At 38.0% G+C, this 12,095-nt stretch overlaps 1 protein-coding gene across 1 annotated transcript in view; it reads left to right on the forward strand.

Annotated features, from left to right (window-relative positions):
• The window catches only part of SGIP1 (SH3 domain GRB2 like endophilin interacting protein 1), a 200,262-nt gene that overhangs the window by 126,362 nt on the left and 61,805 nt on the right, over positions 1–12,095 (forward strand). Inside the window, exons 11-15 of the mRNA XM_019531590.1 lie at positions 996–1,020; positions 1,726–1,777; positions 3,780–3,865; positions 6,660–6,752; positions 9,566–9,640. Coding sequence (XP_019387135.1) covers positions 996–1,020; positions 1,726–1,777; positions 3,780–3,865; positions 6,660–6,752; positions 9,566–9,640 — 331 coding nt within the window. The remainder of the gene's footprint in view (positions 1–995; positions 1,021–1,725; positions 1,778–3,779; positions 3,866–6,659; positions 6,753–9,565; positions 9,641–12,095) is intronic.

Raw genomic sequence — 12,095 nt, forward strand, 5'->3', positions numbered from 1 at the left:
AAGCTTATCGGACAAGTTTTAGTTCAACTGCCTCCTGCAGCTGTTTTGAAGTGCAGGGATGCTAATACACAAGATGCTGTGGAGCTTTAATTACAGCGACTCCCCGTGCTGCCCTGCACCACCCCCAGTGCCCTGGAGCACATGCACAAATCTTTCTGGAGCTAACACACCATTGTGATGCATGAAAAAAATCTCTGTATAGCACATGCGGAGGAAAGGCTTGCATTAAGAATCCACTGTGACAATACACATTTCACAGAGCTGTGGCCTAGGTTATTTATTAGTCTGCTGCCGCATAATGTTCTACCACGGTAACTGCGTTATGAAGAAGTAATGGTAACATTGCTGTGTTGTTTCTATGATACCATAGACAGTCACTATCACATTCCCTCAGGAGATGGCTGTCAGGCATGCACCACATCTTTTCCCTTCCCCTTTAGAAATTTACCTCTTGTATGCTTGTTTTTACTTTTCTGTTTGCAATAATTTCTACTTTTGTTAGAGTCTTCCAGTTTCCTAGGTTATGGATTGCTCCTTAAGATTTTACTAGTGTGCCAGCATGCTTACCTTGTGTATACTTACATGACCGGTCAGAATAGTGACAAAATGTAGTTGATTTGAAGCATTTACAGTGTATTGAAGTTCAGGTGTGTGTGTGGGGGGAGGTGTATGTATAAGTTGATGCAGCACTGCTATTAAAAATGTTTAGTGTAATAAACTTACAATCAAGAAGTCTGCAAATACAGCATGCCCACAGATTAGCTTTATCTGGTTCAAAATCTTTTAATTCACTTTCTTTGCTCTTGTCAGCTGGGAGCAGAACCCATTTGTGTGTGTGTGTGTTTCACCAAGGTAGTTGGACTGGTGTCAAATTTCATTTACCTGCTTTGTACTGATATGCATGTCTTCAACCAACTTAGATGTACCTATTTTACATATATGTTATGCTTATTGCTTACCCTCTCCTAAACCTTAGTGTCTGTTTCTAATTCTAGGGTACAATTAAAAGGAATTTATCCAGTAAGTATATTCTTTAGCTTGCAGGAACTGAACATGTCAAGAAGGTTATTACTCTTATGATCTTTAGAAAAAAGTCAGATTTGCTTCAAAATATGCTCCTCTACCTTTTTTCAAAGTGCATTTCTTTTCCCAAGCAGTAATTCTTAAAGGAGACAGCTACGGCATGTTTTATTTACTAACGCATGAGCCCTTAAAAGAGACAGTGCTAATATCATTGATCTCCTGCTGTGTACAGCTTTCTATCCATCATGATGTGTTGCTCATAAAATTAACTTACCCCATCAATATGACATCTACGTGGAAGATGTTGTGTTAGTGACCTTCTCATCTGATAGTATCCAGAAAAATTGGATTGTAATTGATGTATAGACTCTGCTGTCTCCATAAAGAGCTATACAATGAGTTGATATGTAGCTTGCTGAAGTATATTTAGTCTCGCTGAGTTGGAATTACACTCATACTGTAAACTCCTATATAAAGAGAGAACAATACATTTGTACATATTGGGAAGGTAGAATTAATTCTACTCCATTTTATGGATTAGTCAATCTCCAAATTGTCGTTGGCTCCAACTTCTTTTGGCATGTGCAAGTACATGCTGGTTTTGTGTAATTCCAGTGACTTGCACCTCCTAGTCTTTCATGTGAAAAATTGCTACTCGACTCAAAAGAAAAACAATCTAAACAGTACCATCATATGTGACAGGTGAAGAGATAGCACGACCTAGGCGCTCGACACCAACTCCGGAACTTGCAAGGTCAGTATGAAAGAAATTGTCATTTATTATAGGTATTGCATAGTAGCTAGTCAGGGACCCTTGTATCAAAGGAAATGGTGCTCAGTTATTACCTGGTACCCCACCAGCTTAATGAGCGGGCATCACTGGTTGTGTACAGAAAAATCTGTAAGCTGTCATTCTTGGAAGCACTGTTTCAGGAAGGGGGAAAGCATTCTAGAAGCTATTTATAAAATTGTCCTCGCCAGCATTTCAGTATAAATGCATCTAAAAATGAGATAAAAAACACAAGTTCTTTCCATGAGGCAAAAGGTATCCATATATTTTTCTGCTTCCTGGTTTAGATGGTATATCTCAAAACACTGGCTCAGTGCCACCCGAGAGATGAAGTATGTTTTAAGTCTGACAAAGCTGCATTTTACTTTAGTTTCTGACGCAGAAAAAACTTAGATGTCCAGTTGTTGTTTCCACATGCTCCTACCATCTCAGTGTCATTGCTGTATTTCGGGGATGGGTGTCAGTTGTGTAATCAGATGTTCTGCCGTTCATTATCTGTTTACAGAGCTGTGCACTTAGGAATCTTTAAATATTTGAAAGGACAATCTACTCTTAAAAAAATATCAGTAATAACATTTATTCATGATGCTTATGTTCATTTTAACATATTAGAAAACTTTTCCAACACCAAGGTTATGATTCTTGTGTAAGACTACTGATAAATAGAAGCAGACCAAAAGCAAATGCAGGAACAAGGTCTGTTGAGATAGCCGCTGCCTTTATATAAATTGTATTTACTCAGTATGGGATAATGTAATAGGCAAATCTTGCCCTTCCTAATATTTTAAATAAAACGGTGGAGTGCAGTTCAGCAGAAGAGAGAGGCAAGATGAGACTCTATTCTGCCTACAATGTGTGTTTTACAGATCGAAATATTTAACCTTGGTAGTCTGAAGTCAGGCAGGTAGAATGAATTTAGTCTATAAGGTGCAAATGTACTCTGCTTTCTGCCTCAGTAATTCATCTCCAGAGTAAAGTTTGCTTGTACTAACAGGAGTTAACCTAGGCAACCTGTGTTTTTTAGATTGGTCACTAGTGTCTAGTACCTTTTGCTGTATCTAAGCCAGTGGTTCTCAACCTTTTTAGATAAAAGGCGTTCCTCCATAGAGGTAAGGCACCCCTTCAAGAATGCCAGCTCTTAGGCTGCCTATAGAAGTGCTCCAACACGTTCTAATTAGAATGCGTTCTGATTGGAAAGCTGTAGCATCACTTGAGTGTCACATGTACAAAGCCCCCTGTGTTTCAAAATAACTGCAAGGGTGCTTTAATGAAACCTCGTTGAATAAGAGTTAGTTAAAGTGTATTTTGAGGCCATTTCGAAATGTGCCGGAGCAGGGGGTGGGCAGGTGGGGAGGGATGTGGCTTAATACACATGAGGCTGAGCTGTTTTAATTAGAGTGGCTGTCTGGGAACCACTCTAATTAAAACACCTCCCCTCCTCCCACCTCCAAGTACATGTATTGGTAGCCCTAGTTTGCACTTGTTTGTTTGTATTTTAATGAAGAAAAAATAATAGAGCAATTTTTCTGTTGCAAAGAAGTTGGAAAGATCACAGCAAGTCAGAACGTTTATAACAATGTGAGTTTGTTTGATTTCTCTGAGTTTATCTTATGAATCTTGTTTGCACGCTTAACTGTGCTTACACTATGTGGCACCCTGTGGGACCTGTGAAACAATGTCAAGGCACCCCCAGATGCCAAAGCACGCACAGCACCCTTGTTGAGAATCACTGAACTGAACAATCTGCTAGTTCCTTGGCCACGCATGGAGATGCGTACAAGGTTGAGTTCAGCTCTAGAGCAGACACTGTTCTAAAAAAAAGTCTCCAGTGAGTTAGTGGTCATCTGAAGAGTTTTTAGCCACTAAAGGGATTATGCCATCAAATGCTTTGAATCTGACACTTCTCTCAAGCATATTCACAGATGTTCCTTAAATGTCTTCATTTCATATTTGTCTTGTCCTACAGCAAAAAAGCCCCAGATGATCCTACAGCCCTTGCCCCCTTGTTTGGCCCACCACTGGAGTCAGCATTTGAAGAACAGAAATTGGAAGGTATGAAAAGTGGCTAATCCAGCTGTTCTTTAAAGAGGAAAAGGCTTCTAAAAATAAATTCTCTTTATTTTATAAATGAATTCTGTAATAAATCTGGGATGTGAATCTAACTTTCTGCGTGCAATTGGGACACTGCACCCTGGGTAACTTTGGCTTTGTATAATAGGTGGCAACTTAACAGTTTGTAGGCTACAAGATGACTATAAACACTGCAAGTGGTTCCTGCATATCCACAGTAATTACCCTCTGAGTGTAAAATTTCATCAGCATTCAGCTTCGTAATTAACTTACACTCTGCTAAACCAAACCATAGCCACAGGGGACATCATAAGCTCCTGCAGTAGGCTCCTCAATCCAATATAAGCAGAGTGACAGAGGATATAATCACCTGGAGTATATTTGGACAATATACGCCGCTTCCCAAAAGACTTAATATCTTGGCATTTTCACTGTGAATGTGATTTTCTATATTAGGCAGGTATACCAGGGGTTTCAAACCTTTGAAAATGAACATCAGCTCCAGCCAAACTGCCAAGCATCAAGTAAGCTAAATTTTCAATTGCTATTCCTTTGACAACTAGTTTGGGGATAACAATTTGCACAGTTTTAGCCTCATCACATTCTTTACTCTATTTTAGGGGGATACAGCAATCAAAAATAGTCAAATAAATTAAAGTTCTTAATTCTGACTACACTGTTATGATTAAAAAAATGAAGAAAAAAATGCAGCAAAGCAAAAAAATGCAAACTATAAATAATGGTTACATCTACTACCTGTGGCGTGCTTTTAGTAAATTACACCGTCAAGAGTGGGTCTAAATTTGGAGTAGACCTCAAATTAGTAGCAAGTTCCATCTCAACTTATTATACAACCAAAATAAATTCAGCATTTTGCTGAAGCTTTGGAGAATCCTGTTTGTATATTTATATAATCAAAGCAGTACACAAATGAGTGAAGTGAGTAGTCTCAACTGGACCCACTTAACTTATCATAGGAACTGATGTTGAGATTGGCAAAGTAATATTAAGAATCTTCCATATTAAAATAAATCCCACTATTTCTGTCTGTTTTTTTTTTTTTTCCCCAAGATCATTTGATGGTAATCCAAGAATATATGGCCTAAACAATTTGGTGCTTACAAGGAGAAACGGCTGGTATCTTACAGGAGCATTTCAATTTTCTATTAAAAGAAAAATACCACATTTGATTCCTTGGTAGTGCTTTACAATTTTGTTTTACCCACGATGCTGTAGCCCAAATAATGTCATTATATTGTAGAAACAGTATTAAATTAGGCATCCCTAGTTTCTGGCTTTAGTAACATACTACTTCTAAACAGAACATTCTTGCATTTAATTGAAAGGAAGTATACTTTCTAAAACCTAATACTTTTTCATCTTGAGAAAAAAAAAATCGTAAATCAGAAGCCCATGACGCAGCCACATCTTGAATACTGTGTGCAGTTCCATTCTTCACATCTTAAAAAAGGATGTAATAGAATAAGAAAAAGCATCCTGCACCATGCCTCAAGATGATCCAGGGTATGGAGAAGTTTCTAAACCAGGAAAGAATGAAAAGCCTGTGACTGTTCAGTTTGGAAAGGAGAAGGCTGAGGGGGCAGAGGGAAGGGGTGGTATTAAGAGGTCTATAAAATCATGGTGGGTCTGGAAAGAGTGAATGTGGAAGTCCCAGAATATTGGCACTAAGGCCACCCATTGAAATTAGCAGGAGACAGATTTAAAACTTACAAGACAGAGTACTTTTTTATGTAGTGGATAATTAACATGTGGAACTCATTGCCACAGGAGGCTGTAGAAGCAGATGATAGAGCCAGGTTAAAAAAGGGACTCAACTAATTCATGGATGATAGATCTATTAAACAGAACAGTTGGGTGTATATCTCAAAAAGAACTGATGGTGGACACCAGGGAGAGCATGACAGGGGATAGAGCACTCTAGATATATCCTGTTCATATGCTCTCCCTTTAAAGCGTCTACTCCTGCCACTGTCAGAGATGGAATACTGGGCTAGGTGAACAGTTGGTCCGACCCAATTTGGCACTTCTTATGTACATTTATAATTGGACTGGAAACTTGTATAAGAAACCTAGTTTTCCCTATTTTTCTGGGGATGCAGGAGGGAGGGGATGCTTGTTGCCTGTTTGACTCCTGACCTGTTTATCATTTAATGGACACTTACAACTTGCAGTTTAAATATTTCTATCCAATAGTCTACACAAACTTCAGTAAACAATTTTTATATATACTTTCTAAATTATAGCTTAGAAGAAAATAATATAGAGCACTAACAAAGGACTGTACCCGTATACGCAGTATAATAGCTACCTTTTAGCATCTATATATGAATATCCTTAGCTCTTGCCTCATTTAACACATGATGCTTATCCATGGGAGATGAACATAGACATCTCCTGGAATTTCTTTACTTGGCCTGAGTAACTTTATTTAATAATATTTTTTTTAAAGGATGTAGAAGCATAAATAGTATTGTTGCTCCAAGCTTCATGCACATAAAACTGATTATCTGTGCTGCTTTAAATTTGGTAAGGTATAGGCAAGTGAGTTATGGCATAATGTTGTTATAAGAATTAATTTTTTTATTGACAGATACTTGCCTCAATATTAAGGGTCCCTCCCTGCAAAAGTACAAGAGGAAAGGTTGTCTTGTCTGTGTTACCAATGTTTGTAACCCATATACGTTTGTTACTCAATTTGTGATTCTACAATCTCTGTACTGTTTTAGTGTACAATTATTTCATTTTCTGTTTTCAGCTCCTTTAGACCAGCCTGAGATCTGGGGTTCTGTTCAGGCAGTGAATTCAAGTTTAGAATCTCCAAAATTACCGAGACCTTTTCCAACTGGAAGTAAGTTGCAGTGTGGATTATCAGCCAGATATCAAATTTCTGATGCTTTATTGTCTGAGCTCCCATGTGCTATAAAAATCTCTAACTGTTTAATCATGTAGCATGTTAAGCTTTATTTTTACAGGAGTAGCTGTAGCTGCAGCACAGTACAATGGAAAAAGGAGACAATAATGGTTTAATAATGTATTGGATGGATGGTTTTCAGAATGGAAGAGACAGTGCACCTTGTCTCTGGGGAAAGAGGCTTCTTGTACTTTCCCAGTTTGCAAAGCTAAGCCTAAGTCAGTTTACCAGAAAGGACATGTTTCTAGCAACAGGTAAAGCAGATGATGAGGACTGCATCTCCTAATTTTGTTCAGGAAGGATTCAGCCATCCTAAATTCCACTCTTGTTGCAAGTTCAGGAGGACAAAAGAGACTTTTAAAAATCAGTTAAATCTTCCTTCTGTTTTCGAAACTGAGGATATGCCTTATACACAGTAGGTTATGTAGTCGTTTGGCTTGACATTTGAAAAATGCTTGTACTTTTGGGGCTAATAAGTATAAGTGTGGTGCAATTTCATGTGACTCTTCTTTCCCAGCTTTCCTGTATCCCCTACACCAGGGTTTGGCCGCCGTGGGCCACCACTTGAAACCAGCTCTCTGTTAGAGTGAAAATCTCCATTCCTTAGAGGCTTAGAGCACCCAAGCTGCTTGCACTTACCCTTGCAGTTGATTAAGTGACCATCTGTGATGGAAAGGGTTATATTCATCAGGGAAACAAATCAGGGAAAGCTGCACAAAGGCAATAGAAGGAGCAAGCTGTAGGGCCCTGCGGATGCCCCCTCTGGTGCCTGGCCAGAGTGAGAATCTGGTACCTTGAACTGCCATGGATCAGATCCAGCCCATGAACCTGGCCATAGGTTGCCACCCCCTGAACCATGCTGGGACATTGGAGTAAATAATAAGCTTCCTGTTAAGTCCAAAGAAATAAATGGTGTTGGTACAAGATAATTTTACAAACTATATATTGTATGGTTGCAAGTACTGTGTTACTGTACATTTGTGGGTATATTATAACAGTCAAATAAAACCCTTTATCAATAATGTCCTCCATCATAATAGACCCTGAGGCAATAAGCCACCTGCTCACCTTAACAGGGATAGTCTCTGGAAACATACTTTAATAAATAATAAAGTGGGAATAATGATGCTCATGGTATTTTTCACCAGCACTTCTAGCGGAAAAGATAGAGGGACTAATGAATAACCTACATTAAATAGCTCCTGCTGAAACTCTCTACAGCATTTGGGGAAATAATAAGATTAGATAATAATATGCCTGGATGTTTATATGCTTTGTCCGGTTGTATGAAGATTTTTTTTTTTTATGAGCTGTCATGCTCAGTTGTTAGTTTTCATGTAATGTCTGCTTTCTTTCCAAAATTGACTCTGGAAAATTCTCTCTCTTCATTTAAGCAACTCTTCCACCCCCCTAATATAGACTTTTTTTTAGAAGCACAAAGCCAGCATTTCCCTGCTTTGCATCATGTCTTCTGATCTGTTGTTCTGGGCTGCGTGTATTCTCCCACTACCCTAGCTATACACTGGAACGATATTTCATAGCTAACACTGCATCCCCCAGGTCTCACAGGTCTGCCTATACACGTGCAACATGGTATTCTAATTTGGAACGCTCCAGCATCACTGCAGCATCACATGTATTAAGCTCTGGGGCATTTTAAAATTGAATGAGATTTAGATGAAGCATTCTAGGGCCATTTTTAAGTGTGCAGGGGCTTAATACACATGATGCTGAAACATTTTAATTAAAGCAGCTCTCTGGGAAGCGCTTTAATTAAAATGCCCCCACCCCAGAGCATGTGTGTAGGCATGCATGGGGGGTGGGGAGAAGAGTGGTCTGTGGACTAGTAGGTATAGCCATTTGATGCTTTGTTCAGGCTGGGGAGCGGCCAGTTATCAGTTGGAATTTTTGGTTATTGACAGTGCCAAGGAGTGTAGAGCTCCACAAAAAGGAAAATTTAAGAAGGTTGTATGAATGGCATATTATGCTATATTTTTGCTAGAATTGTTTGACGCTTTCTTTTCTTTCATGGTTTAAGCAGACTGAAGTAAATTCTTAAGTTGGATTGGTTTACCAATTGCGAGTGCAGGGGTTGTGGTTCTCATGAGGTGGATCAGAACAGCGCAGTGCAGCTCAGCTCTTTGTTTTGCTGCAATGAAACCTCAGTTGTACAGTGTGGTCTTCTCCATTGCATTTAGATATTGTTTACATGCTGCTTTGCAATTTTGTATCTTCAAAATAATTGAATTGGTATAATTTAATCATCTTGTTCACTCTTCTGACTGTAACACTAGAAGAACTGGTGCATTAGAAATGCATAGGTAAATAATGTTTATCAATGATGTTTGTTATAATTCTTATTTTGAAATATTAATTTGTGTTTTTAAAAAGCCAAGTGTGATTTGAGATTTTTCTTAAAGAAAAATACATGTTTTTGATTTAATAAAATATTGTGATTTTCCTCAGACGATGATGCACATTAATTGCCTAATCACTTAATAATGCAAGGCTGTTAACATAGTCTGTGATAGTATATAAAGCTGTCATAGCCATTATTTCTCTGGCACGTTGCTGAGTGTGGTGGCAAGGATGCAATTAACCTTTACCAATGCTGTATTTTCAATAGCATAAAAATATACCCTGAACAGGGAACTAACACTCTTCTTCTTCAAAAAGAATCACATGTTTTCTTATGAGCTCAGTGTATTTCTTGAACTTTAAACTCTTCCTCCTGATCTGGTGTTTTGCAGCACCTCCGCCACTTCCACCGAAAAATATTCCAGCTACGCCACCTCGGACTGGCTCTCCTCTAACAGTTGGAATAGGTAAAAATGAGGCATAATTTTTTATGTCTTTAAGCCTTGTGTTTTAAGCTGTGAGCATTTTATTACTTTCTTATTGGAAATGAATTTGCCACTACTGCATTCAAAATTGTAATGTACAAGTCCTACGTATTGAGCCTTTAGCTTCTGAATACTTTTGTTGTGTTTATGTTGACTTTTCTCCCCACCAACACTCGCTCTTTTTTCGGTATTGAACCATTTTTGGGAAAAAATGCAGTACAACTTCTCAAATCCCACTGAAAATGACAGAGCAAAAGTAGCTCCATAAAACTGGCTTTTAAATGTAGCTGAAATGATCTTTCAAAGGAATAATTGGGATAAATTGTCTTTCTCACATAGAAGAGTAAATTTGGTTCTGACCCCGTCATTCTTGCACTCCCACATATCACTGGGAGTTTTGGGTGCAGAAGGAAGATTAGTATAACCTAGAATGAATGAGTCAGTGTTATTCATCCAAAGATGTGCCAGAGGTCATTCTGCCTAAAAAATCAGTAAATTGTACATGTGGTGGAATAATCTTGACTATCACTGAAATAATTTAAAACCTGAATGAAATTGTTGCAGAGATGTTCTGGAAGGCAGCTAGAGTATATGTGGTACATATGTGCATATAATTCATGTTATTAGTAGACCTGTATCTATTGATTTAAAATCACAACTGTACAGTCTGGATAAGGAAATCCAGTTATTGTTCTTTGAAATTGATTTATTATATGGCAAACAATAGTTACATTACACAACAAATGCATACAGTGCAAATAATATAGCAATACAGTCATGTAAAATCTATGCTATGAACTTAGTGCTCTATTCATCAATATATTATTCATAGTCATGTGTCTTCATTTTCCATTATCTGTCTATCTATCTATGCAGCCAGATGGGTATAGTGTTTACCTGCATATAGTAGCATTCATCAACAAAAGCAAAGGAAATGAGCAGCTGCATGTAACAGTTTATTTGCCAAGTTTTGCCTTGCTGCACGTTTCAGCATGTGTATCAAATAAGGCAACTGGTGATGGTCTCTTTTTAGCATAAATATATGTTGTCCCTTAAATACAGCGCTGTTTCTCTGAAGCAGTTCCCCAAAATCTAAGAACACATATTGTGCATATATATATGTATGGATAAGAAGGTATTTTAATGTTAAATGGTACAGACACCATGGTTATAGGCGGGTACTCCTGGGTTCTATCAACAGCTTTGCCGCTGATGCTGTGAGACTTCGGTAAGGTCTCTTACCTGCTGTGCTAAATGTGAAGCTGGCACAATGGAAAGTGGTTAGGTTTGCTTAAGTTTGAAAACTCCCATATAAAGTGCTGCATATTGTAAGTGAAAAGCATCATCATTCTATAGTAAGAGGGACAGATGAAAAAAACCAAAGCACCAGAAGATATGGAGTTTATTTCTATTGACTTTGATACAGATGTTGATGAATTCTATTTTCATGTTGGTTATGAGGTTATATTTGCTCAGATATTGAAGTTAAAAGATACATGATGATTCAGTTCATGAATAGAGCCCTAAAGAAAAGTCCTTTTGTCCACAGTTGATTACACCTGAAATACACACACGCTGTATGCTACAGGATACTGCATGTATCTTGCCAGTGTATTTTGTGTTCTGCAGTAGCATATGCGCATGTATACACTATATGTAGTGTGAATCTCATGATGTTGTGCTGTTATGTTCATTTTAAACATTTTGCAATAATTCACAATATTGAAAAGGTTTTATCAGACAGTATAATGTTGTACATTGTTAGCTAATCATATCTGCGTCCTGCTGAACTACATGAAGCTTTAATATTATAATATGAAAAAGTATACATCTGGTATGTTGTGCATGGTTTTTCTATATATTGTGTATGTATTTCAATCAAATATGTGTTTTAATAGCTATTAGTGTGTATAAACCTATTATGTAGGTATTTTCATGCACATGAATTATGCCCCTAGTACCTCATAAGAAAACATGCTTTAAAGTATTACTGCTAGGATGTAGCTGACTCTGAGCCCCATGCAAACATAGAGTATAGTGCAACTTCAGCTATACCGATTAATATTAAGTGTAAAATAAACTACTTTGACCACAGGAAGTGACCAGAAAGCAACAGAGGTCAAAAGTGACAAACTACCATCAATGAATGACTTGGACAGCATTTTTGGCCCCGTATTATTCCCCAAGTCTGTTGCTGTTAACGCAGAAGATAAGTGGGTCAATTTTTCTGATCAGTCCCCGGAAAACGTAACTCCAGAGTTGACTTCAAGGGAAAAAGTGGTGTCTCCACCTCTGGCACCAGAAACTGCAGCTGAATCTCCAGCTGTTGAAACCTCTCGCAGTGTTCCATCTCCACTCAATTTAGAAGAGGTTCAGAAGAAAATTTCTGACCAGACCCACGTTAAAGATGATAACTTAGAATCAGCAGCATCTCCTA

Source organism: Crocodylus porosus, unplaced genomic scaffold (genome assembly GCF_001723895.1).
Source record: "Crocodylus porosus isolate Cpor-Errol unplaced genomic scaffold, CroPor_comp1, whole genome shotgun sequence".
NCBI classification, from domain to species: Eukaryota; Metazoa; Chordata; order Crocodylia; family Crocodylidae; genus Crocodylus; species Crocodylus porosus.